Source organism: Furipterus horrens, unplaced genomic scaffold (assembly GCF_987537825.1).
Source record: "Furipterus horrens unplaced genomic scaffold, mFurHor1.1.pri manual_scaffold_8, whole genome shotgun sequence".
NCBI classification, from domain to species: Eukaryota; Metazoa; Chordata; class Mammalia; order Chiroptera; family Furipteridae; genus Furipterus; species Furipterus horrens.
The window spans coordinates 100,856,132-100,881,831 of record NW_028327178.1 but is presented as its reverse complement, the minus strand read 5'-3'; the positions used below and the strand labels follow the sequence as shown (position 1 = coordinate 100,881,831).

The 25,700-nt window shown below is 49.3% G+C and overlaps 1 protein-coding gene across 2 annotated transcripts in view; it reads left to right on the top strand.

Moving 5' to 3' along the window:
- The first annotated feature begins 5,263 nt into the window (after nucleotides 1–5,263).
- The window catches only part of ELMO2 (engulfment and cell motility 2), a 36,071-nt gene continuing 15,634 nt past the window's right edge, over nucleotides 5,264–25,700 (top strand). The window contains exons 1-9 of one of the 2 annotated variants that reach the window (XM_090286507.1): nucleotides 5,264–5,336; nucleotides 15,720–15,847; nucleotides 16,149–16,189; nucleotides 16,660–16,732; nucleotides 17,117–17,167; nucleotides 21,354–21,535; nucleotides 23,084–23,183; nucleotides 24,232–24,383; nucleotides 24,988–25,066. In XM_090286507.1, coding sequence (XP_090142633.1) covers nucleotides 15,770–15,847; nucleotides 16,149–16,189; nucleotides 16,660–16,732; nucleotides 17,117–17,167; nucleotides 21,354–21,535; nucleotides 23,084–23,183; nucleotides 24,232–24,383; nucleotides 24,988–25,066 — 756 coding nt within the window. In that variant the 5' untranslated portion in view covers nucleotides 5,264–5,336; nucleotides 15,720–15,769. Of the gene's footprint in view, nucleotides 5,337–15,719; nucleotides 15,848–16,148; nucleotides 16,190–16,659; nucleotides 16,733–17,116; nucleotides 17,168–21,353; nucleotides 21,536–23,083; nucleotides 23,184–24,231; nucleotides 24,384–24,987; nucleotides 25,067–25,700 lie in introns of those variants that run through there. The other variant, XM_090286506.1, reaches the window with a different exon arrangement.

Below are 25,700 nucleotides of genomic sequence, written 5' to 3'. Positions count from 1 at the left end.
CCCGCTTCAAGAACCAAGTCACCAAGAATTTTCTTAATGAGACTTTATGCGTTTGTGTTAGTCATTTTTCTTCTCTATCGGTGGCAGAGAGTTGTCTTAAGGAGACAGCACAGTGTTGCAGAAAAGACCAAGACCTTCGAATTAGACGGAACTGGATTTGAATATTGGCTTTGGCACGCCCCCAAATAGGTCCGGGAAAATGTCTCAACATCTCTGTGTGATAATGAGAGTATGTACCATATAGGAATGTGAGGATCAAATGAGATAAATAAGTGATTTTTAAAAAGATTTTTATTTATTTATTATTTGTTTTAGAGACAGGGGACAGAAAGGAGAAAGAGAGGGAAAGAAACATTGATGTGTGAGAAAAACATCAATCGGTTGTCTATTGCATGTGCCCTAACCCGGGACCTGGCCCCACAACCCAGGCACGTGCCCTGACTCGGAATCACACTGGTAACATTTTACTTTGTGGGCCCTACTGAGCCACTCTGATCAGAGCCTTAATAACTGTTTTAAGATGAAAACAAGTTGAAGAATGAAATGCCCAGGCACATGGTTTTCAGTGAGTAGTATAAAGAGAAGGACACATACTTGGAAGTCAGACTAAGGGGTACCAGCCAGGCTCTGTGGCCTTAGCAAGTTTTTCTGCATCTCTAAACCTCAGTTTCCCTCTTCTGTAAAACGGGCACTCTAATGCTCTACAGGAAGTTGTCAGTTTTAAACGAGACAATGAATATAACACCTTCCAAGACAGCTCAGTAAATACTGGTTCTTTTTCTGTTAGCACATAAACATAGGCTTTGACATTTATGTGCCGCCATATCAGAAATCTTTCTGGTGTGGTGACAGGGATTGTACTTCAACCATAACTGTACGTGAGAAGGGCCATGCTTAACTTACAGATATTTAGGAAGATTCAAACATAACGTGAATCAAGCTCAAAGAGACCCTCCGTTTACCCACGTTCCTTTCATTTGTTTATTCAATGATGCAGTAAATAAGATACCGATCACATATTATGTACTAGATATGCCCTAGGTGCTGGAATACAGCTAGGAAAGAGACAATCAACATCCCTGCTGCTGTGGAGTTCACAGCAAAAGTTGAAGTCCGAAAACAAAACACTAATATGACATCAAGTGCAATGAAGAAGATTAGAGCCGGTTAAGGGAACAGAATGAGGTTGGAGGGGCTGGATTTGAGAAAATAAGGTAGTCAGGAAAGACTTCTCTGAGGAGCTATTAGAGCATGACCTGAATGAAGTGAAGAAATAAGCCTGTGATGATCAAGGGGAAGAGCATTCCAGGAGAGGGAACGGCAAGTGCAAAGGCACAGAGGTAGGAAGAGACCGTGTTTGAGGAATTAGAAATCAGACCTGTAAGACTCAAGCAGAGGGAGCTAGGGGGAGAGTAGAAACAGATTAAGTCAAAGTAGTCAAGTGCCCAGTGCTCTAAGGTCTTGCAGACCATGGCGAAGATTTCGTCTTTCTAAGCCCCCAGCATTGTACAGACCCGCCACGCTACAGCACAGGCGGACGCAGATGGGAATGACAGAAGCACTGATGTTCCAGGGACGAGGGGATGACAGCAAGAGCAACATTTCTGAGTATAAGAGAGGAGATGGAAGCTAGGGTCCAGCCTCACAGGGGACCAGAGAAAGTGCATTTCTGGAAATGGAAGAGAAGGCAGAGCACCCACATCCTGATGCAGGCGTTATCAGTGGGTTGCGTGATGAAAAGAGGAGATGATTTTCTCCTTATTGCTTTTTTGTTTTGCTTTGTTTTGGGCACAGAGCTAAGAGGGTCATCAATTAAGAGTGACAAGTTGAAGGCGGAAGAGAAGAGAAGATAGGAAACAGCTTCTGGGTGAGTGAGAGTAAATTGGGAAATAGATGCTGGAGGATTGTCTCTGAGTGGGGAGGACCCACGTTAGCCAGAAAGGTTCTGTTTCTCTGGGTCAAGTTCATGGCTGTGCACATGTGTGGAACAGGCAGTAGTGGGGGTTAAGCACGGCTGAGATCTTCCAGATGAGCAGAGAGACACAAAGGGGGTATGGGGTGGGGGGAGGGTGAACTCAGGAAGCGAGTATAGTGAAGACCAGGGTTCTAAGCTGGGGAAGGAGGGAAGTGAGGCCACAAAGGCGGTGACAAAAACTATACAAATGTGGAAGGGCAGTGGATTAGAGAACTGGGAGAGGTGTTTCGATGCACTACAGTTTCAGACAGGATTTTAGAGAACTCAGAATATTACAGATAATTCACTCACAGAGTAAGTACTTACTGAAGGCCTACTATAATTTTTAAAACTATCTATAATTTTTGAGCACTTCTTAAGTGCCAGGTATTGTGCTAAGTATACATTTTACTGTATCTCATTTAATTCTCATAACAATGCGTTAAGGTTGGTACTGTTAATATTATCCCCATTGTATAGATGAGGAGACTGAGGTTCAGAGAGATCTAGTGACTTCCACAAGAATATGCAACACAGCTGGTAAGTAACAGAGAGCTCTGTATGATCACTAGGCCCAGGGATCTTAACTGTTATGCTCTATTATGTGCCAGACACTGTTGGGTTCCTGTGATCATGACATTGAGATTCAGGTAATTCTCTTCTTGGTCCAACCTGAAAACAGGGCACCTGGCCTCAGCTACCCAGGGGTAAAAGCTGGGAGTAGAGGTGGAAGGATCTAGAATTCTTCCCTTGTGTGCAGTCTTGATGGAGCTGTCAATCAAGCTGGCCCCCCTCCTTAGCTAAGGGGAGGACTTGTTACCTGAGCTCAGCTAAGGGGACTCTTGCTCCAGGGACTTCAACATTGATCAAAGAAAGGTCAATAAAGGGGAGAGAAGGATGGAACTGATCCATTTTGGGCAATCTAAGCACGCAACGTGTCTCCAGTCTCTGTTCTTTTCTAAGCCTAATTCTCCAGCTTCCTGCCACCTCTGTGAATTCGCAACTAGCTTGCCAATAAACTCCTCTCCTGCTAAAGTTAGCCAGAATTGGTTCCTGGCTTGCAATGAAAGAATCTGCCCTGGCATATCAAAAAACAAACAAACAAACACAAAAAACACAAAGTATTGTAAAGCTAAAGTGAATGATTCGTTCCTTGGATAAATATGCACTGAGCAGGGCCAGGACAGGGTGAGGCAAGTGAGGGACCATGGGCACAAAGTTTAGGGGGGCTTTCACTCCCAGGGTTTTTGTTATGTGCAGGGCTGGCTCCAACAAGCAGATCCCGCCCTCCCCTCCCCCCGAAAAGTTAGTGGCTTAAAGCACAAAGATTACTCCTCTTTCGCAGAAGAGTGTGAAGCGCTCCCTGCATCATTCTGGAACTTTGGCACCTCCTCTGTTGTGGCGCTGCCGTCCCCCAGCACATCCTCATCAGCATAAGGTCCAGGCTGGGCCCAGCCAGTGAGAAGGAGAAAGAGCAGGGAGAAGGCAAGCCCACTGGCTAAAGGCCTTGCCTGACCATTGCCACATCATGTCCACCGGCAAGGACTTAAGAGGCTGGGAAGTGAAGATGAGCTGGGCAGCCATGTGACCATGGAAGGCAAGGAGAAGGGGTTTCAGTTTCCACTGCAGTCACTGCCCACAGGGAACCTATTTTCCAGCAGATTCTGTTCTCAGTAATACTACAGCTGCTGGGTATAAGCACCATGGAGGCTCAGGAGGGAGAAGTGTTCCCTGGGTTAGTGTAATGTGAGAGAATGTGCCAGAGGAGGAGTACCGCCTGGGGTTGGGAAAAGATACAATGAACGCGTCCTGTCCTCCTGCCATGGGGCATGGGGGAGATCTGCTGAACCAAGGTGGAGCTCATGTGTGACCTCACAACACAGTGCCGGAGACAGAGGATGGAACTTGGGGTGAGGAAAGCTGAATGGGACTTCTGGCTCCTGCGTTAACCCCAGGCCAATCCTTAACCTTGACATGCCTTAGATTGCCCCTTTGTAAAACGATCGGGATGATAACAGCATCATCAGCAATAATAACACATTCACAATAAACAATGACAGTATGAATAACCACAATGCGGATGTGAGGATGCCACACAGCAATGGGTGCATTAAAGGCTTTGATACTCAGCAAAGCGTAGCCCAGGGGCAGGCAAACTACTGCCACAGGCCACCACCTATGCTGTGACTGAAGTTGCATGGGAACACAGACACAGTCAGGTGTTTGTGTATTGGCTGTGGCTGCTCTCACACTACAACAGCCAAGACCGTGCGCCCAAGAGTATTTCCTCTCTAGACCTTTAGGGAAACTGTAATGTCAGCTATTCCTAAGCCTCGACTTCCCTGAGCATCATTTTATCCACCATCATCTTCCATTCCGAGAGGTTTTGAGGATCGAATGAGACAACACACGTAAAACGGCTTTGCACATACATGGCAGTCGTTATTCAGTCGCTTTGCTATCAGTTTCATTACTTAGTCTCCGCGGAGCATCTGTAAGACCGAAAACAAAATACTCACCTCCCGGAGCCGTTGTAAGGATCTGGGCGACAGAACGGTTCAAGCACGAACTTGGGCACAAGCTGGTGTCTTGCTCTGCCCGTGACTAGCTGTGGTTATCTCTGGCCCCCTCGGAGCACCGGTTTCCTTATCTGTAACAAGGAGATCAGTATGTTACCTACCTCGGAGTATAAAGGGAGATGAGAGCACCAGGGAGGCCTTGGCGCCCTGCCGGCCGTGTTCCCATCGCAGTTGCAGTGACGAATGCCGCCGCCCACGGGTCTCTATACACAGTGCCGCTGAGCTGTACCCCTCTGCCTCTGCTCAGCGCCCACGGTCAGCCCTGGGTGCCGGTATAATTAGCTCCATCTCGGTGGTGAGCATGCTCACAGCCTCTGACTCGACTGTCACCTCCCACTCAGTTATCCCCACTGCTGGGCACGGGTCTGCGTGCCGCCAGAGGACAAGCTTAGCCCTCAAAACCTCTGATTTGTCACAAGGAATCAAAGCCTTTCCCTTCACTTCCGGGATGTGCCAAAAGAAAAGTCTGAAGAAAAAATGCTGCCTCTTGCCTTTGCTGAGAAATCCGTTCCTCCTGATCCCATCACCCGCGGGGGCGAAAGACAGGCTGTTTCTTTAAGAGGCCTCAGTGCGCGGGGCGGGGACCGCCGGCTTTTCCCGCGACAGCTGGGCCCGCCCTTTCTTGAGTGACAGGAAAATAACCTAATTGAAGGAAGAGAGTTCAGCGTGACGGCGAAACGGAGCAATAGGAGCCGGTGTTGGCTTGCGCGGGGCGGGATCCCTGGAAGGCCGGGCGGGCGGAGGCTGGAGGATCCGCCGAGGCGAAACCCCGGCGCGGGAGCTGGGCCTTGGTCCGCACCCTGGTGAGTGATGGGCGCGCTGGGGGCTGGGTCGTGGCGGGCAGCGGAGGAAGGCCGGGCCCGAAGGACGCAGTGAGGAGAGGCGAGGCCTGGCAGGGAAGGGGGCTGGGTTCTACTACGTGCGTCTGCCCTGGGGGTCGAGGGGCTGGGAAAGGGCGGGCCTGGGCTGCACCGCTGGGGTTCGGCAGGCCCCCGAGGGGTAGTGGCCCAGCTGGGTCCGCCCGGCCCGGCGGGGCTCCGAGAACCTGACCTGGAATTGGGTATCGGGTGGAAAAGAGGGCGGGCCAGGCCTCGAGGAGCAGGGGCTGGGTCGCAGGGAGGAGGATTGGGGGCCGGAGCCCGCGGGCGCGACGGGAAGATGCAGGAGCGTGGAAATGCGGAGACAGGGTGGGAGAGGGCTCAGAAGGAGCCCGGAGAGTGTTTGGGTCTGGGCGGCACATATTCGAAGCCCCGGAGTCTTTCTTGACATCTCCACCCCGACACACACACGCGCGCGCACACACACACAACACACACAGACACTGCTCATCACCCCGCCCCGTCGATCCGGCCGCTTCTGCAGCTCGCAATCCATCCACTTCCCACCTCCGCCGCTTCCCTCTCGTTTCTGGCCTCTCTCGCCTCTTCTCTGGACTGTTTCACTGCCCGAACTGATCCGCCCACATGCACTCGGGCCGCGCTCCTGCGGGCCCTGCCCCGTGGCCGGAGGGATCTTTTCCAAATGCAGATCAGATCCGGACACTCCGCTACTTAAAACTGGCGGGCTTCCCACGACGTGTAGGTCCGGCCCCAGATCCTCACCCAAGCCCTGGAGATCTGGCCCCTCTGACCTCCCCGCTCCTCTCAGTCTATGAATCCCTCTTGCTCAACACTCTCCTCACACTAGGACCACCGCTGGCGCCTCTCAGGGTCTTTACACTTAAAGAGTCCCTTCTCCGTGGCCTCTTCCCGTCTTTGTCCAGTTAAGTCTTCATCCTTCACATCTCCGTTCAAGTATCACTTCCTCCAGAGGCATCCGTGATCCCTGACACCCTCACCAAGTGAATTCCCCGCTTTCATCACCCTGTGTACTTCTCCTTCCTTCTCCAACACTTGCACAGCTGCAGTTTTGCATTCATTTAGTACGGCATTAACGTCTGAAATTAACCTTTGTAATATACATTTACTTAACCTAACATAGTCCAAAATGTTATTTTGACACACAGTCAACATAAAAACATTATTGAGAGATAGTTCACATTTGTGTGTCTGTACTAAGGCTTTGAAACCTGGTATATGTTTTACACTTCATAGCCCATCTCAGTTCGTGGTAATCATATTTCAGATGCTCGGTAGCCACGCGTGCTAGGGGCTGCTGTGTTGGGCTGTGCAGTGCTGAGCTTTATATGCCTGTGGCATTGAATCTCCTTGAGAGTCTTTTGAAGTAATTTTCATTATCTGCACTTTACTAATAAAAGTAATAAAGCTCCTGAAAGTTCTGTTGGCCTGCCACCAGTCACCCTAGAGTTTGTGACTAGAGGAGGCAAGATTAGGACCAGGACCCCCGACTGTTAATATGGAGCCTTTCTGTGCCCTACCCTGCCTCTAGGAGGTGCCGAGGGAGTTTGGGGGTATAGGAAGTGGGGACTATACCTATTGAAAACGATGGTAGCTGTGGGTATATTGCATATTCTATCTTGTTCCATGCGGAGATAATGTGTCTGGACACCTCAGTACCACCTGCCTAGGTGGCTCAGGAACAAGTCCTTCTGTGACCTCGTCACCATACCCCAGCACAGGCTGTACCAACTCATCCTGGTCCCGGGATCTGGGTAGAAAAATGTACACACCCTGCAGCACCTACCTCACAGATGCTGGGAGTAGTAGGCTTGAGTTAACAGTCTGGCTTTTCAGTTCAATAATTGCCCCGAGCGTGACCCTCACTGCAGTGAGGCCAGCGCTGTTCTGGGCCATTTAGGATGACTGGGGCATAGAAGTCACAGCCTTCATCTTCAGGATGCTTATCGTGCACTTGGAAAGACCAGAGCAGACCACAGAATGATTAGATGATGAGCAAGATGCCGTGTGGCGTGAAGAAGACCCAGAATCAGTGGTGTACAGAGACTGCAAAGTGGCTAAGTCAAGCTGTGTAATATGCATGGAAGTGCTTGATTTTAATTCCCAGTTTGCAGTTTGCCACAGTCCCTACATAGATGCTGCTTGACTTATTTACTTACCTGCCTGGCTGCTTAAGGCATTTGAATTTGTAACCCCATTAGACATACTGGTTTCATTTGAGTTACTAGAAGAGATTTGTTGAGCACCTATTATTTGCCACACTGTATTGGCCACAGCTCTGGAACTGACTTATAAACCAAGGTTATTCTGCTAGAAGAAGAAAATAATAATAATGATAATGATAGAACAATACCATTAGCAGCGTTTGCCTTTTATATTGATTTTCCTCCCCTTCACATATGTTCTCTCATTTTGTCAGCATTATACTTGGGCCTGGCAAGTAGGGCTCTTTTACACTGGGAAACACGGTTACAGCGTTTTTGCAACTTCTTCAAGTTCACACAGTTGGAATTCTTATTCTGTGCCAGGTATTATGCTGAAATGGTTTACATGCATTATCCCACTTAATATTTACAACAACTGTATAGAGTAGGGCTGATTCTGGATAAGGAGACTGTTAAGAGCTTGGACCGGAATCCAAACTTGTCCCACTCCAGAACACAGGCTTCTGATTATTAAGCTACACTGTCTCACGAGAAGGTCAAGGTTGGAAAAGACCTCAAAAACATCAAGTCTGACCCCCTCCTATAGATCAGGACCTGAGGTCCTGGGAGGCTTGTGCTTATAGGCAGTCGGGTCTCCTGTGCTCCAGTGGGGAGGACTAACCCAGAAGTGGGGGCCTGCACTGTCTTTTGTCCCTAACTGGTGGTGTGGCTTTGCCAACTTTTCTGGACCTTGGCTCTCTGATTCATGAAATCACAGGGCTTGGCCTGATTTTACAAAAACAATGTTGTGTTGTTATGGTCAGTATTGAAGGAATCAGGCCCACAGCCCAGGATTTCAGTCATAAACCAGGACTCTTAGCTCACCACGCTCCCTCCCCACACAGCTCTGTCTCCCGGTTGAAGGGCAGCATTCTCTTAAAGCTCATCTATATTTTCCATCTCAGTTTCTGTTTCCTTTGATTTCCAAAAACTAAAGCACGTGATCTATAAACACTGCCCCTTCTAAATCCATTTCCTCTATTTTAGTTAGGGATTTGCAAAGTTCTAGGCAATGGATGATCCTCTGTCATTAGTGTTTTTATTCTATTTTAAAGGCAGTCAGGTCTAGGGGCATCCTGGAGGGTATTTTTGGTGTGGCATTCTGTGGACACAACTGTGTGCTGGGCACTGCTGCGAATTTGGGGGAAGGGAAGGCTGGGGAGTAGACAGGCTTGATGAGTCCCTGTCCTCAGATTGCTGTGGCTCTCAACCCCGGCAGCTCATTGGAATCCTGGGAGAGTTTTTCGGTGACTGTGAGGTGGGCACCGATGATGCACAATCAGAGTTGAGAACCACTGGTCTAGAGCTGCTTCTCAAACTTTGAGGTGCATGTGTACCACCTCTGGGGACCTTGTTTGAAGGCAGATTCTCATTCAGTGGGTGATTCTGCATTCCTGCGGGATCCCAGGCAATGGCAGTGCTGCCAGGGTGCAGATCACACTTTGAGTAGCAAGAGAAGCCCGTAGAGAATTTTCAAATAGTGGGATCATGGAGGTGTGTATAAAAGACTGGGCATGTAGATGCGGGCACATTAATTTTGTCTGAGGTGAGAGGACTAGGAAATCCACTTGAGTGATTATCTGAGCTGGGCCTTGAAGGGTGAGGAGGAGTTTACCAGCTGAACATGGTGAAAGGAGTAATGGCACAAGCAAAAGTGCAGACTCAGAGGAGCATGATGTTTGAGGGAACAGGGTGGCCTGGTGTGACAGATGTAGCATCTGCAAGGGGGAGTCTGAAAGCCACATGGGACTGGGGTAAGCCGAATGCTCTGCCGAGGAGTGTGAGCTCTGTTCTACAGGAGGGGTAGGACCACTGCAGAAGGTCCTACGCAGGACAAGAGGAGACCGAGGCGATTCTTAGGGTAGATGTTAAGCGGAAGAAGCCCACACTGTTTACCCTGTTCCCACACCCTTCCTCCCCACACTTTGGTTCTGTCTAACTTAGTGGCTTTTAACCACATGTTTGAGTGAATCCTGTTGTCCAGGAAATTTAAACAAAAAGGCAAAACCTCAGCCGCCTTTGGTGTGATGGTCCTTGTCAGCCTTTCTAGCAGCGAATGTCAGAACAGGAATCTGCCAACTGAATTCCCCTCTTCTCTCCCTCAGAGCCTCATCGTTCGTTGTTCAGTGGTCGGAACTGAGGGAAATTGAGTCACTTCTCAGATGAGAAGATATCAGAGGGAAGCCTCTGTTGAGATTGTGTTCTTGATGAGAATGATGGCGTGACCTCTAGTTGCCTTCCTGGTGTGGCATATTCTGCTGCAGGAAGCAAAACGAAACTTGCCCATGCCTCCCCCACTGACTCAAAAGCAAAAGAACAGAACAGAAAGGACTCTGCAATGCTATCCTAAGAGGGAAGGGGGGAGGGGAGCGCTGGAAACCTCTGGCATTCTTCATTCTGAATTCCGCACTAATGGGAAGGGGTCGACTTCCACTTCCTTTCTTAAAGATGGGCGGTCCCACCCACTGTCAGAATCTGGCTCCACCGAGGAGTCGCTGCCTGGGTGATTGATTGAGAAAGCGCTGTGGTGCTCATTGGATTAGCACACCTTCCCTAAGCCACTTAGAGGACGCTTCATTGGAGACACTGACTTGGCTTCTTCTCTCTTGTTGCCCCAGCTCTGCCTTTGAAAACTGGGGCTTTCAATTCCCATCTCATAGAATTATCGTCTTCAGATCCATGTCTGCCTCTCTCCTGTTTTTTGTCATTTTGAGTTTTCCCAGTCCTCTTGATATCGGTAATAATTTCAACGGGGCGGGTGGGCGAGGGATGTAGAGTCCTGTCATCTGGATGGGGCGTTTTACCTCCTTGCCTCCTGGGCCTGGACGGGGAGTCACCGCTCCCTGGGTTTGTCTGCTAGTGAACTCTGTAGGATTGCTGAGTGGTGGAGCAAGAGGCTATTTATAACCCTAGGAGTTTTGCGATGTTATTGAATTGCTTCCACCTAATTTCCACCTCCTTTCTAAAGTGAAAATGAAAAGAATAAGCAAATAAGTGCTGAAGGAGTTCCCCACAAGGGGATCCTTTATCCTGGGAAGGTTGTCTGAAGAATATTACTTCCAGCCTCCTGCCTCCTGATGTTTCTACAGGGAGAAAAGCAGAGGAATATCTCTCCCTTTCTTTTAACTAGAGACAGGGCTACTAAATCCAATTGTCCAGTGAAACACATTCACATGTTAGATATGAAAACAAAACGTTAAACAATGGAAGTACGTACTGTGTAGTTGGGAGGTGGTGGGACAGGAAGGGACCGTCAGGCAACTAGGGCAGTTCATGCCCGTCCCTTGGCATGTAGAGCCAGCCCGGCGCATAGGTGTTGAGGAAGTCAGAGCCAGTGGGTTTGAGCAGACGCAAGTGCTCACTCACTGAGCTGTAACTGTATGCCTGGTGCTCTGCTAGGTTATAAGTCTATAGGGGTATACCTGCCCTGGAGGAATAGGGAGATGTGTAAATCCTACTTTGTTTTGCTAAGGAAAGGTTGGAAAAGCTAAAAATGGTACAGAGAGGAGGTGACATTTGAGCTGGGCTTTGCAGCTTGAATAGGAGCTCTTGACAGTCAAAGGAAGGAAGACAATGTGCAAAAAAAGAACAGAAGAAATGAAGGAACATGGCCTGCCTCGTAGACATAGCCAGTAGCCCAGGAAGATCTGGCTGGGTGGTGAAGAATGAACACTTTAGTCAGTGGAGCACCATTATCTGTTCAAATAGTGAGCTGTTGTTTGTGGGTCTCTTAGCTTCAGTGTACCCCGGCTTCAGGCACCCCTGGCTGGTTTGGCTCAGTGGATTGAGCGTCGGCCTGTGAGCTAAGTGTCGCTGGTTCGATCTTCCAGTCAGGGCACATCAGAGAAGGAAAACTCTGACTCCAAAAAACCTCCGCTGCCTTCGGCATACCTCTTCAGGGGAAAGGCTAAGGGCGTAAACCCTGACAGAAAATCCGGAGCCGGAGTCCCTAAGGCGGTTTGACGTTGTAGTCAACACCGGCAACTCCTGCGGCGCACCTGAAGCCAAGCTGTATTGACTCCGTCTTTCCCTTGGACCCTTCAGCTGCGAAGAGAGGGGGGGTCTGCTGCTTGGGCAACAGCAGACCCTCCATATCACCCCGCCCAGGCTCTGTAGCTTCAGCTTCACTGGAGAGGACACTCCAGCGTCATCGCAAGATGTCGATTCAACACGGGAGGAGACAGATACCGTGTCACTCCCAAGTCGAACTGCACAGCCATTCTCGGCGGTGCAGATAGACTCTTAAGAAGCTACACCATCGTCTCTCGAGACGGACGGCTGCCGACGACGACGACCCCGGCTTCAGGCACAGCAACCCAAAACTCCCCTGAGCGTTTGCTGTGGACCAGGTACAGTGTTGCCTGCTTTCACACGGCTTTCCAACAGCACCAGCCTGCCTGGGATCGCATTCTGGCTGTGCCGTTGCCTAGCTGTGTGACACTGAGTGTGGAACTTAATCTTTATGTGCCTCCATTTTCGTCTGTAAATGAGGACAGTAACATACCACACAGGGTTGTGCGCATTAAGTGAATTAATGTAGGCAAAGCCCTTTGAACAGTGCCATAGCTCTATGGAATCGTTAGCTAATGTCGTCAAAGGGATTCTTACACAGAGGGGGGAGAACTAGCCTTGTGACCCAGTCCTGAGGCGGAGGCATATGGAAGACAAGTTTCTCAGCCCGTCTGAGCTTTAGTTGCTTCGCCTGTAAAATGGGGATGACTGTCAGGGCTCGTGTGAGCGTGAGCTATAAAAATGCTGTAGAAGTGAGCAATCAACTCTAAAGAGGCATCTACACGTAACTATTGTGTGCAAGATGATTGCTATCAAGTCACCATGTAACTGTTCTCTTTTCAGCAAGCCAGACTTACGTCAGTGGGTTCTGCTCTTCACTGCTTCAGCCAGCGTTAATCACGGGCCTGCTCGATGCATCGTCTTACGCCTGTTACGCTGCTGCTTTCCGTTCTGACCTCCCTTTAAGAAGTTCCTCCAAAGCTTGGGGTCAGTCTTCGTCTTAGGCTTTTTAGTCGCAATAAACAGAAATGCAGGCTAGTTTAACTTACAGGAGTTTTGTTGGCATGATGCAGGGAATTTCAGGTACCGCAGGCGTAGGAGGTGTAGCCATGGAATCTGGAAAGTCATCAGGCAGTGGCCTCTTCCATCTCTTTCTGGGACTTTGTGGTTTCTGGGGTCTAGCCTCCGCTCGTCTACACATTTCTGGATTCTTCTGCAGAGCAGCTTCCTCTGCAAGGCTCTCGGTTTTTGCTTCTCTGTATCTTTGGCTTATGAATGACCTTGGCTTGCCATGGTACTTGCTCTGAAACTGACCATCCCCTTCCTGTGCCAGGGCCCGTTGTCATCCAACTCCCTTTTAGCCTGTGTCTTTAAGGTCAAGAGAAAGAATTGGACTCATTCAGCTTAGGTTTAGGTTCACCTCGGTTCCTCAGCTGTGGCGTGGTTGGGAAGAGGTCACTCAACACACATGGGCTGCCTGAGCTTTGTGGGCAAGGGCAGAGTTGCTGAGAACGGAGTTCATAGTGTCTCTGGAATAGTCTTGGTAGTTGCAAATCTCCAAGCTTTAAAATGGATATAAATTTTTGGAACAGACAGGAATCACTCAGGGTAACTTTAATAAAGAAAGCAACAATGAACCTAGGAAATGCCATATGGGATCAAAGTAAAGTGGAACTGTAAATTAGTGAGCTTTAGCTTGTTTATCTCCAAAGACAGTATCCAGAGAGGAGTTCCAGGAAACATGATTTGTTTTTCTTAGCAGCACCATCAAAACAAGGGTGTAGCTTCTTTCAGTAAGGACTCTGAAATGGGCAATGTGCATTCGAAGTTTAAGTTCTACTTTAGAATCATGGACTTCTAACTTAGGAGGCATCTTACATGCCATAATTTAACACTCACATGTCACAGGAGAAGAGCACTTGAGACCTGGGTAAAAGAGGCATGTACACATCACGCAGATACGTAGTGAAGGGACTGTGACTAGGTCCTGAGTCCTCTGGCTCTGCATCTAGTCGCTGCTTCAGCGGGGCAAACCGTCCCAGCCCACTGCTCTTTCTCTTGTACCCGTGCTGACTGCTCATTTGAAAGACAAGAACTGAACTGAACATCAGATGGTCTAAGAAGCTATAATGTTCAGTCCCATGTATATAAAGTACAAAAGCAGGCAAGGGAGCGATAGAAGTCAAAAAGAAGTCGCCTCTTGGAGGGCTGGAAGCTAGGGGATTGACTGGAATGACAGAGTTTTCTGGGGTAATGAAAATGTCCGAAGTCTTGTTTGGGATGGTGGTTATAAGGAGATGTGTGTATTTCTATTATGTATCTAATAGAAACAGATATATGAAAGCTCTGTGCATTTTATTGTGTGTAAATGATATCTCACAACTGACAGTCATACCCCTAATTCCGGCAGATTTACCATTAAGGGTGAGGACACCTGCCCTAGCGCCCAGAGGCTCATGCTTCTGCCCCTGCTTTGCCATGTCACCAGAGCAGAGCCCTTCAACCAGAAGTTTTTCTTAGGGGGCCAGTTTCTGTACGGAGGTTTGTGGTGTGTTTAGGCACATAGAGTTACACGTGAAAAGTTCAGCTTGGAGCTGCAGGCGTTGTGGACACCTGAGGCACCATCAGCCAGCCCACTTCCATCATTTTGGCTTGATTTAGTTGCAATAAACAGAAATTCAGGCCAGCTCAGTGGGGAGGGGAAGAGCATTGGCCACAGTCAGCCCCAAGCTCTGTCCCCTTTGCTACTTATTAGCCAGGTGGAGTCGGGCAACTTAACCAAACTTGGAGCTTCATTTGGTCATCTACACCTGGAGGTAATAATCCTATTCTGTCTACTTGATAAGACTGGAGGAGTCAACGAACTAAGCGAAAGCACTTTGGAAACCATCTCTTTTACCTTGTTATGTTCTTGAAATGCTTGTACTTTTGCCTGTTGACTTCTGAAGCTCCCACCCTCATCAGGAAATAGTCGCGAAAGCTTCCCTCTTTCTGGTTTGTAGGAGACGGGCTGTGAGAAGTGACCTTTGTGTCTGGGCTGGAAAATGGATAGCACGCGGGAGCTACAGCGCAGCACCTGCTCTGCTGTGTGTTTCAGGGGAGGCAGGCTGCCTCCATCAGTGAAGCATGAATGGTGGGCAAGGTCTGAACCGGGAGGGGCAGGAGAAAGGTCTCTTTCATTAAGAGGGAGGCCTCTCCTGAACTTGCAGGCAAGGAGTGTAAATACACACAAAACAGTCCGTCAGTCAAGTGACTTCCCTCCATCAGACTTGGAGACAGAATGCTTTAGCTGCTGCTTGGAACACCGCTAAGCTAGCAGAGTTGCCTAGGATATCGGTCACATGGGACCACCTTCCTGACTTGCTCGGCATGATTTATTTTCCTTTATCTTAAAGACACGTGGGGGAGGAGGGTTAGAGGTACTTCTAAAGCCTTGTCCTTCTCTAGAGGGGCCTACGTCTGAGGGTGTCTTCACCTCCCTACACGTGAGCTCTCAGCAGCTCTTGCCCTTGGCAATGGTGACTAAAATAGCACTTCTGTCCCTGTTCTCTTCCCCATCTTCTGAACTCTGCATCATCCCACACAGAGGAGGCTCCACACTGTGTCCTTTGATGGGGAAGGAGTGGCGGTAATGACTAGGGAGGAGGCAAAGGGGCATGTGGCCAGGCCCGCTGGCGCTAGGATCTTCTTGGATTGACGGCACCACAGCTGACTGCGCAGCCAAGAGAAGGCCGCGCCTGTTCCTGTCTGTCTCAGAGCGTGTGCTTCTCGTGCTCAAGGTCCCAAGGCAGGAATTTGCAGTAAATATGCTCTTCTGCCACAGAGTCTGCCTGACCCTTGCACTCAAGTGTCACATTGGCAGATCTTGCTGGAGGCTGATCTGCAGTTGACAGATAGGTTTGTCCCATTTCTACTTGCTGATTTAATCTTAAGAGACAAAAAGCCCAAGGAGAGATTGTGGTGTGATCTAGAAAAATTCAAAGTAAGTTGTTTCATGTGTTCGGCCTTGGACACTATCTGTCTTTCAATTCTCCAAAATATCTAACAAGAGTGAAGAGGGAAGACAAACCCTGTGATTTTTTTTTCCCCCTGCTTTCTGATTCTTCCTCCCCAGGCAGCTGTGTCTGTGTGTGCATCTTGGACAAGTAGGGCCCATTGGGAACAATGCCACCACCATCAGATATTGTCAAAGTGGCCATTGAGTGGCCAGGTGCTAATGCGCAGCTCCTTGAAATCGACCAGGTAAGCTCCTGAAATGAGAAACAGCGATGCAAGGAGAGGGGTCTGGGAAGTGCGTGGCAGAGGCTGTCTTTAGGGATGGGGACCAATGGCAGCCAGGATAAGAACCAGCAACAGGGAAGCCAATGCCTGTCCCACCCTATGGAAGGTCGGTCACCATGGCTTGGGAGAGGCTGCCTCTTCTTTAGCACAAGCTATCCGGGAAGAAGCCCATGCTCAGGCCCCAGGGGGGCCCCGCCTGGCAGCTCCTTGTCAGAACCTTGGTATGAAGAGGCTGTGGTTGAAGGATCTCTCTTTCTTTCAGAAACGGCCCCTGGCGTCCATCATCAGGGAGGTTTGCGATGGGTAAGTTGGAACTCCCTTGTTGTGAGGGACAGCAAGCTACAGACCAAAGGAGCTGCCAGGTCCTGAATTCCTTCTGCTGAAGGACCTCCAGTCAGTCAGTTCCCCAGTATGGAGCTTTTGTGTACTGTTGTCTTACGAAGGAAGCATGGCTAATGAGGATGGCCCTCGGGCCTCTCTCAACCTTCAGTTTTTCCTTTAAGCCCAGGAGTGCCCTGCCTGAGGTCCTGGTGGGATCTGAGGCCCATGCTGAATTGTATGTGCCTTCTTTTGTGGTGCCAGTCCTACAAGGTTATTTGTAACCTTGAGGTTATTCTTTCAACATCTCAACCTAAAGCTTTGATTTTTGTCTCCCAGTCCTCCAAACATGCCACCTGATCCCCTGAGCAACTCTACTGAAATTATTTATTTGCAGCTTCTGGGTAGGCCCAGAGGGGTGGCCAAACGGGCTGTCCTATTTTTCTCTTACACAGGTGGTCCTTGCCAAACCCGGAGTATTACACCCTACGTTATGCAGATGGGCCCCAGCTCTATATCACCGAACAGGTCAGTACAGGGAGCAGCAAATCAATACAGGCCTTGCTTTGCAGCAGATCATCCGAGGAGACCACGCTGTCTGCCCTACTTACATGCAGAGTGCCCTCACTCACTGGGGAAAGAGCTGCTGCTTCCTCGGCAGACCCGGGAGCTCCAGCCCTTGGTCCCTACGTCTGGCTGCAACACCGTGGTCTGGCTTCCTGAGAGCCCAGGGCACTTGAAGGGGACCTCAGAGGTTCTGTGATGAGAAGCAAGCAGCAGGGGGAGAGGACCTGGCCGAAGACGCTTAATTGTAGCCCCTTTAAAAATGACTGAATATTCTTGTTGATTCAGTTTGCTTACACCATTTTAATATTTTTTCTCGGTTACTCTTTTTTTCTCTCTTCTCCCCAGACGCGCTGTGACATTAAGAATGGGACAATCTTACAGCTGGCTGTCTCCCCGGTAGGTCTCTGCTTTCCTAGTGTAACAGAACCCTTGGGCTGCTCCGATTGAAACAGAACCCACGGGCTATTTAGTTAGGGGCCCGATTGCCCGCCGCCAGAATCATAACTCTTAATACCAGAGTTTGGTGAAAAGAAAAAGAATTGTTTATTTACACAAAGTCCTGCCTCCCCCTCCCAGACCTGGCCAGTCTTAGGAAAGTCAGAAACACCGTTTCCCTACTTCCTAGACACAGTTCAGCTTTACCAGTAGCTGCCAATCACTCAGTTCTGATTGGGGAGGTCCTTTCTGTGCTGTGGTGCCCTCCAGCTCTCAATGCAGGACCGCCTGGATTCTCAGCCTCCTAACCTGCCTTCTTCCTGCAAACTGTGCGGATCTCCTCTCCTTCTCAAGGCAGCCTGGCAAGAGCCTCTTCTTAAAGCAGCCTGGAGACCCCTGCCCCTCCAAGCCACATGGAGGGAGCCCACCAGAGCGAGAGCCAGAGAGTGAGGGCCAGAGAGAGAGCCTGAGAGAGAGAGCCTCCTAGAGCCAAAGCCAGCCCAAAATGTCCGCAGCTGCTTCTCTTCCTCTCTGCCTCCTCTCTCTCCCTGCGTCCTCTCACGCAGTGAGTGTTGCAAACCGTCCTGACTATTCACAGAACCCTACGTAGGCTCTGTGTGCTTCTTCCGTACCAGCCCACAGTCCAAGATCCCTCCCATCTTCCTGAGTCTTGGAAGTAAAGTAGATCTTTGCAACAATGTATCCAGCTACTAGCTCCAGGCATGCAAGGGCATCCTGAAAGCTGCTTCCTGCTCCCTATCTCCCAGCTGCAAACTGGGATTTGTTTTTGGACTCCCCTGTTTCTGTAACACTAGGAACTAACTTATTTAACAAACATGTATAAGCATCTACCCTAGAACAGGCTGTGATCTAGAAACAGAGACTGGAGATGAGCAGGTCATTCTTTGCTCTTGCAGCCTGGTTGGGGGTAAACAAACAAGTACAATATATGGCCTTTCTCAAGTTCTTTTTTTATTTTTTAAATTTGTTTACTTTCTTACGATTTTATTTTTAGAGAGAGGGAAAGGTAGGGAGAAAGAGAGGGAGAGAAACATTAATGTGTGGTTGCCTCTTGTGCACCCTCAACTGGGGACCTGGCCTGCAACCCAGGCGTGTGCCCTGACTGGGCATCAAACCACTGACCCTTTAGTTCGCAGGCCAGCACTCAATCCACTGAGCCACACCAGCCAGGGCTCTCAAGGGTGTTGACAGACAGTTCCTCAGGGAGCTGTAGGGACCCTGAAAAGGGACCACTTGACAGCCTGAGGATTCCCAGAAAGGGTTCTCAGGGAATGGAACACGTAGCTCAGATGTTGAAGGCTGAGCAAGAGTAACTGAAGAGAGAAGAAAATGAGAAGTGTTCCATGCAGGGAGATGGGCTTTGTTCGGGGAAGGCAGGAGTGCTGGGTGGCCAAGGGTCTGTGGCGCTCAGTGAGAGGCCAGGTACTGAAGTTCCTGGTGGCCTGCTTGGGGGTTTGGATTTTATCTAGAAGGGAACGCGGAGACACTTGAGAGATTTTGAGCAGGAAGGTTTATTATGTTTAGATCTATATTTTAGAAAGATCACTTTAGCGATAAGGTAAAAGATGGACCAAGAAAAGGAAGATTGGTGGCAGGAAGAAGTTTTCAGAAACTAATAAGGAATGTTAACAGCCCATAAAGGCAAATGGCAATGGAGGTGAAAAGAAGGTCATGAAAGATTTAGAGGTCACCTGGATGAATATGGGGACGCGCTGGATGTGGAAGGAAAGGGGAGGATCCAGGATGACCCCTGATTTCTGCAAGATCAGACTTTAAAGGTAACTAAGGAAGCAACCAGAAGGGCAGGAAGAGAACCAGGAGCGTGAATGACTGATGTGCTGAGGGCAGGCAGAGCGTCAAGACAAAGGAAGACGTGATCTGCAAGGGGCAGAGAGACCAAGTCAGCTGAGAACAGAAAGGCTCTCTGTTGACCGAGAAGTCAGTCGGTCACTGATGAGCTAGCTTCCTGTAAACCGTTTTGGTGGGGTGACAGCCAGATTGCCGTGGGCAGAGTAAAAAGAAGTGGAAGAGTGAGAACCTCGAGTTTACCACATCAAGAAGCTTGGTTCTAAAAGGAAGTATGGGGACGGTAGTCACCCATAAATGCGGAGCCCAAAAGATGTGTTTTTCAGAAAAAGGTAAAACATTCAAGTGTTTCAAAAATCATATTTTGACAAAGACACAGTGAAAGGTCTCTGTCCCACTCCTGTCCCTCATCTACCCAGTTCCTCGCCTCTCCAGCCCTTCACAGTTGTTAACTTCTGCTACAGTTTTTTATGCGTCCTTGGAAATACGTTAAGGTGGACAAGAGGCAGGCTGTCACTGCAGGAAAGAGGGGCAGGTGATGGAACAGGACCCTCCTGGGGCAGGACAGGAACCCGAAGCCCAGGCAGGGGATGCGCCCTGACTGCTCGGCCCCAGGGGAGGAGAGTGGATGCAGGGCTAGCCGAGAACATTTGCGGAAAGGTGGCCAGAATGTGAACAGCATGATGGCACCTGTTTGTTTGTCTGCGAGGAAGAGAGGCTTGGAGTAATAAGAGCCAACATTTCCTGAACATCTGTATTTTGCTAAATACTTCGCATATGTTGTATCTGTAATCCTGACAAACGCCCGATGAGATGGGCACTCTTGACAGCTCTTTTGACCGAGAAGGAAACCGAGACTTGGAGGTGAAATAACTTGCTACACAGCTAAAAATGTGGCAGGGCCGGCTCTCCTACCCAGGTCGGGCTGACTCTAGGCCAGTCTTCTTACCATCATGTTCTTCTGCTTCCCTCACTTCTCCTGAACTCATCTTAGGGACTTTGTTATTCCCCCCTCGGCTCTGCTAATTTAGTATGACAGTCTGGGAGTCACTCGGTTTTATGGAGGTGCTGGAGCATTTTCCATCGTCTCTCCCGGAGCAGTTGGCTTTCCCAGAAGCGCATCTCTCTGAAGCAGGAGGCAGCCACCCAGAAATGCTGTCTCGGGAGGAACATGAACGTTTAGAGTTGGAAGTTTCTAAATGTGATGCAGACCAGTGCTCTTCAAATTGTTCTCTCCTGTGACCTTTTCTCCTGGCAGACGTTTTCTCCTCCTGGAGCTCTTGAAAGGTCCCTATGTCCCCGAGAGCAGTGTGCTGTTAAAGAGCTACCTGTAGTAGTCAAAGAGGAGAGACGAACGGGCCTGACTCCTTGGCCGGCAGCGGGCCTGGGCTTCAGTCCCTAGCTCAGCTCTGTAAGAAGAAATAAAGACCACAGGGGCATTTTTGCTCTCAAGACTCTTCCATTCCAACTGAGAACGTGAAATGAACACACCAGAGATAGGGAATGATGAAATGGTAAATTGTGAGGCACTGGCTGAAAAGTTAATAAGTTCAGCAAAAGGAAAGATCAGTGAACACTAGAGGAGGGACTCATTGCTTGCCGCGTGGAGGCGAGCATTCTGCCCGGAAAATTCCTGTGCCAGGAGGGGGCTTTATCGCCAGTCCTCATCTTCAAAAAGCTATATTGAAACTATCTTTCCCACGCCTTGGTATTCTTAAAGTTTCCCCAGGACTATTTCTTTGAGGAGCACTGATGTAGACTGAGAGGAAGTTAAAGAAAAAAATTGTGAGGCTTTTCACATTTCAGACTGAAAGGGATCTTCATCGAGTCATCAGATTAAATTCTCCACCCAGTGCAGACGCCCCTTCTATATATAGCATCTTTGACAGATGGTTGTCTAGATTCTCCTTGACTGCTTCCAATGACAGAGAGCTCATTACTTAAGAGACAACCATTTCCACTGTCTGAGGGTTTTAATTAATAGAAAACTGCCCTACATGGAACCAGTATCTTTTTCTCTGTGACTTGCCATAGTTAGTGGACTGTCATCTCCCAGGTCCCAGTGCATTCCCTCGGTGGGGATATTTTTAATCCATAGACCAGTGTGATACAGAGAGGATACACATCCTACAGAATTGGTCTTCGCACACTGGTAATTCCTGTTTGATCCAGAAAACATTTACTTAGCAGCTCCTAAGCAATGGGAAAACTAGTCCTGTCCCAGACTTGGGTGTCCCCAGAATGGCCCCTCAGAGCTATCTGCAGCACAGTCACCTGCCACACAGAGCAAATGGCATGTGTTTTGCTCCTGCCCTCGCAGTCCCGGGCCGCACGGCAGCTGATGGAGAGAACCCAGTCATCTAACATGGAGACCCGGCTGGACGCCATGAAGGAGCTGGCCAAGCTCTCTGCCGATGTGACCTTTGCTACTGAGTTCATCAACATGGACGGCCTCGTGGTGCTCACGAGGCTCGTGGAAAGTGGAACCAAGCTCTTGTCCCAGTGAGTGTTACTGAGACCCTGTTCAGTGCTCTCAGAGGTTTACTGCTCTTCGCAGAGCATCCTGTCCTCAATCCCACCGAGTCAGACGAGTTTTTTGAACACCGTCTGCACACAGAGCAGTGAGCCGAGCACTAGAGTCCCACAGAGGGCTATAGTTCATCGCTGTGTTCCTGATCTTACAGTCTAGCTGGGCTCTCACAAAACAGTACTGTGCCAAGTGAGCAGTAAAAATAGGGGCCCCAGAACTTAGGAAGAGAGAGGTCAGCTCGTGACACCTGTGAGCAGACTGTCCGTTATCAACTAGAACAGGTGTCTTGTCTATTCTTAACCTCCCCCTGCCTCCTCCCTCTCCAGCCCTCCCCACTCCACACACAGGCACACAGGCCTTTCTCTGTGTTTACCATATGTGACCCCCTACCCATTCACCACCTCCCTACCACCCATTTTCCCAGGGCAGAGGGAATTCAGAATTTTACGATACACCACGACCGTCTTTTCACTACCCCAGTGCTCAGATGAGTGTCGTGGGAAGCCGCATTGTCATGATCAGCAGTGAATAAACAGATGTTTAGTTTGCCTTCTGAGCCTCTGGAGCTTAAGCTGGCAGACAGGGAGTCAGAAATCTTTGAGCTGATGGATCAGCTATTGAACTTTTCAGCCAAACCAAGCAACTAATCATGGGTATTTGTTTAAGTCCTGGAAAATCCTCCCGCTTTCCGTCATCAGCATTGGCCCGAGAGTTCTGCAGTCTCCCGAGAGTGCAGGATTAGAGGGGCCCTCCTTTCCTCCTCTTTAAAATGAGGATAATACCTACCTTGTGGTATTGTCATGAGGAGCTCTGTAATTGAGAACGGATCTGAACATGTTTTATACATGGGAATGTAGTTGGTTAATTATAAAGCACTCTACAGAAGTAGAAAGCATTTAATGGCTAAAGAGGAGAGACAAAGGAGAGGAGACTTTTTCATCCTTATTCGCCATCAGCATGATGCTAAGGGCTTTGCATACATTGTCCTCTTGTGCCCCCCCCTACCCCACCCCCACCAGCCCTGTGAGATTAACATGATTTTATAGAGGAAGAAATTGAAGTTTGAAAAGATAAAGTTTGCACAGTTAGTAAACAACTGAACAGAAACTGAACACATGTCCAAAGTTTGTACTCTTCCTCCTGCATGCTGCTGGCTCTAGGCCTAAAGGGGAACATGGGACATAAGCTCCCTTAGTGCCCCCACCAAGTGTTAGGTTTGACAAAGGTCTGGTATCTTTCTTGGTCTTAGGAAATGGGTAAGTGATTCTGTTTCCTGAGGTGAGGCAAGGTGGAGAAGGAAAGCCCCGTCACGCCGCAGCCTTATGTTTTCAGCGATAGCTGCTTGGGCAGAATCTGCCCCACGTCTGCGTAGGTGTGCATGCGGGCGCTGACTCAGCGTGGCGTCGACTGACTGCTCGCGTGGTGCTTATGTTGAAATCCGTCCCGCTGTGGCTGCCTTCCCACCTGTTCCCGGTTTTGAATCTTTGTATTATTGTGTGTGTGTTTTGCACATGTCGCAGCTACAGTGAGATGCTGGCATTCACCCTGACTGCCTTCTTAGAGCTCATGGACCATGGCATTGTCTCCTGGGACATGGTTTCCATCACCTTCATTAAGCAGGTGAGGCCTCCCACGTTCCGTCTTCCTTTCCTCACTTGGCTGCCAGTTGCTGTCCAGGCTACAGTGGAGTCTCAGGCAGTAGCGCATTTTGTGAGGGTCAGCTTTCTATCCCTGAGGCCAGATTTTTCATCCTCAACCTCCGTCTTCCTGGGACTCCTGAAAGACTTACCCTGCTGTACTCTCGGGGCCTGCACTGCCGAGATGGGCCTGGACTCTCAGACCTGACGCTGGCCAAAGTGGCACTGGTCAGTGAGACTGGGGAGAGCACCAGCCATCTACCAGTACCAGTTCCGAGTCTTCTGATGTGCTTCCTGAATCCCTTCTCTTTGATAAGAAGTGCTCATTTCATTTGCCTTATATTTATAAGTCTGCCTTCTGTTTACAAATCTGCCGGTAGCCTCTGCACTGTCGGATTAGATTCAGTCAGTGGGAGTGGGGACGTCTAGTTTTGCCCTCCTTTCTTCTGCAAGAAGGGAGCACATCAGTTCTGAAAACTGAACTAAAACCAGTGAATAACATGTCCTGACCTAGAATTACACCTATCATTAGCTTGGGACATGGTGTGTGTCAGGATGTTATCATGGGGACTGAGAAGGGAGATTAGGTGGCAGGACTTTGAATGAATGTCCTTCCCACCTCTCCATGTCTCTGCTGCTCTCCGCGTATGGGGACACAGGGGATGTCAGGAGGAGACTGCCTGAGGACACAATGATATCATAGCATCAGTGAGATCCTCTGCTTCCTGTAGTCAGCTTTTTCACACCTGAACCCTTATTTTGAAAACAAAGGATTAAGCCCTTAGATTTTGAGGAAACACAGTTGACTGGATACTGTAATTTGAAAGTGAGTCATCCGTGCCTAGGGAATCCCCGGCACACTGGCCAAGGTAGCCATAAACCAGATACCGCTCTCCACCTAGGGACAGCTGCCCCAGTGTGGGCAGCAGGCCCGAGAGGAGCGAGCCTCCGTGAGCTAGCAGTGGGGACCTCGGCCGTCCAGCTCCTGCGGGCCTGTGCTTCCTGACCGATTTGCTCCCCTCTGGCTTTAGATTGCAGGGTACGTGAGCCAGCCCATGGTGGATGTGTCCATCCTTCAGAGGTCCCTGGCCATCCTGGAAAGCATGGTCCTGAACAGCCAGAGTCTGTACCAGAAGATAGCAGAGGAGATCACTGTGGGCCAGCTCATCTCTCATCTGCAGGTGTGAGTAAGAGACCCAGCCCCCGCCTCTCTTCCCTCATTTCTCTCCTCTCCCCTCTTGGTCCACTTAGTCTTCCAGTCCCCCTTCTACTTTGCTGGTATTCCAGGCTGGCAGTCTGCTTGTTCATTCATCCATCACCTCTTCCACACTGCTGCCAGACGCCTCTCATAATCCAGACTGATGATGTCATACCCCTGCGCAAAATGCTCTGTAACTCTCCTTGCCCCTTAGGATAAACTGAAGTTTTCCCAAGCTTTCCGAACCGTTGCGATACCAGACAGAATTAGATGCTTTCCCTTCTCTAAGCCAAATATTCTCTGTTTGTACCTATGATAATTATATTTACATAAAATACTCATTTTTTAATTTTCTGTCTCCCATTTTAAATGGAGCTCTCTGGGAACAGGGGGCGATCATTTTTGTATCCCTTGCTTAGATTTAAGAAGCCCAGTTAGCATTCGTTGAATGAACACTTTGAAGGCTTTTTAGACTTAGCCTCAGATTATTATTTGATTATAATCTGTGAGTGATGTTATAACCCGTCTCTAAGCGTCATCTTGCAGGTCACTCTCTCATCTCCTCTGCCTTCTCTCTCCATTCACACAGCTCTAACCAGGAAATTCAGACCTACGCCATTGCCCTGATCAACGCACTTTTTCTGAAGGCTCCTGAGGACAAGAGACAGGTCTGTGGCTGCCCGTTCAAGTTTTTCATCTGGGCTCTTCCACGAGAAGAATTCTCACCCACGCACCCTTTGCTGTGCAGAGATCAGGGAGCCAGCTGTTTTCCCAACGGTCCTTCCTCCTGTCCCTTCGTGGTCAGAGCCCATCAGAGTGGCTTTGCTAAGGGAGACCCAGGGGAGAGCTAGAGGGGAGCCAGCTGAAGTCTTAGGCCAGAGCAGGGGCCTGCAGACTTATTCTTCCCAAGGGCCAGAGAGTACGTGTTTTTCGCTTTGTGGGCCACATGGTGCATGTGGCAGCTATTTAACCTTGCCGTTGTAGCCAAAAGCAGCCTCAGACAGGTAAACGAATGAGCGTGGCTGTCTTCCGATAAGACCTTATTACACAAACAGGCAATAAGCTAATTGGGCCTTAGTTTGCCGACCCCTAGGTTAGAGGATCCGGAAGGGAGAAGAGATGCTCTGGGCATCACGGTTGAGTCCAAGGAGACTGAGACAAGTGAGAGCCTTATTAAGGAAGCAAGAGCAGAGGGACTTAGCACGAAGTTTCATGTATAAAGATCCTCTGATGCAGGTTCTAAACGTCCTTCTTCCCCTATGAATTAGCTGTGTATCATTGTGCAAATGGCTTTACTTCTCT